Below are 796 nucleotides of genomic sequence, written 5' to 3' on the forward strand. Positions count from 1 at the left end.
ACACACACACACACACACACACAAACAGAGACACACACAGTAACACACTCAGACATGAAGAAACAAATCAGGCTCTGTCATTCTATGCACATCAGTGTTAATCACTAACTAAACTATTTCAAATAATTTCTGTGATTTTGATGTCTCTGCTGAATCTCTTGCTCGTGTCACACATCATCACCTCACTAACGAGGCTGCTGGCATTACGAGCCGTCAGATACGCCGGCGTCAGATCCACCTCCAGCAGAACCTTCCCTCTCATCTGGCTCTCGTACTCCTTACGATACTCCTTCTGTGAGCAGATACACACGTTCAGCACACAGCTGCGTCACACACAAACACACACACACACACAGGCACACACAAACACACACACACGCACACACACACAAACAAACAGGCACACACACACACACACACACACACACACACAAACTCACTCACTCACACACACACACACACACACACACACGTCTGGTTTGCTATCCTTGTGGGGACTCTCCATAGGCGTAATGGTTTTTATACTGAACAGACCGTATATTCTATTGCCCTACACCAACCCTACCCCTAAACCTACCCCTCACAGGAGACTTTCTGCTATTTCAGATTTTCAATACACTCCATTCTGTGTGATTTATAAGTGTTTTGAAAAGTGGGGACATGGGGTAATGTCCTGAAAAGTCACCTTCTCCTTGTAATACCTGTTATACCTTTGTCATTATACACATTTATGTCCTCATTTGTCACACACACACACACACACACACACACACACACACACACACACACACACACA

General features: G+C 45.0%; 1 protein-coding gene across 1 annotated transcript in view; it reads right to left on the minus strand.

Moving 5' to 3' along the window:
• Positions 1 to 796, minus strand: part of LOC107574249 (nebulette-like) — a 33,087-nt gene that overhangs the window by 4,814 nt on the left and 27,477 nt on the right. The window contains exon 32 of the mRNA XM_016260699.1: positions 182 to 292. Coding sequence (XP_016116185.1) covers positions 182 to 292 — 111 coding nt within the window. The remainder of the gene's footprint in view (positions 1 to 181; positions 293 to 796) is intronic.

Source organism: Sinocyclocheilus grahami, unplaced genomic scaffold, assembly GCF_001515645.1.
Source record: "Sinocyclocheilus grahami isolate Dianchi unplaced genomic scaffold, SAMN03320097.WGS_v1.1 scaffold2161.1, whole genome shotgun sequence".
NCBI classification, from domain to species: domain Eukaryota; kingdom Metazoa; phylum Chordata; class Actinopteri; order Cypriniformes; family Cyprinidae; genus Sinocyclocheilus; species Sinocyclocheilus grahami.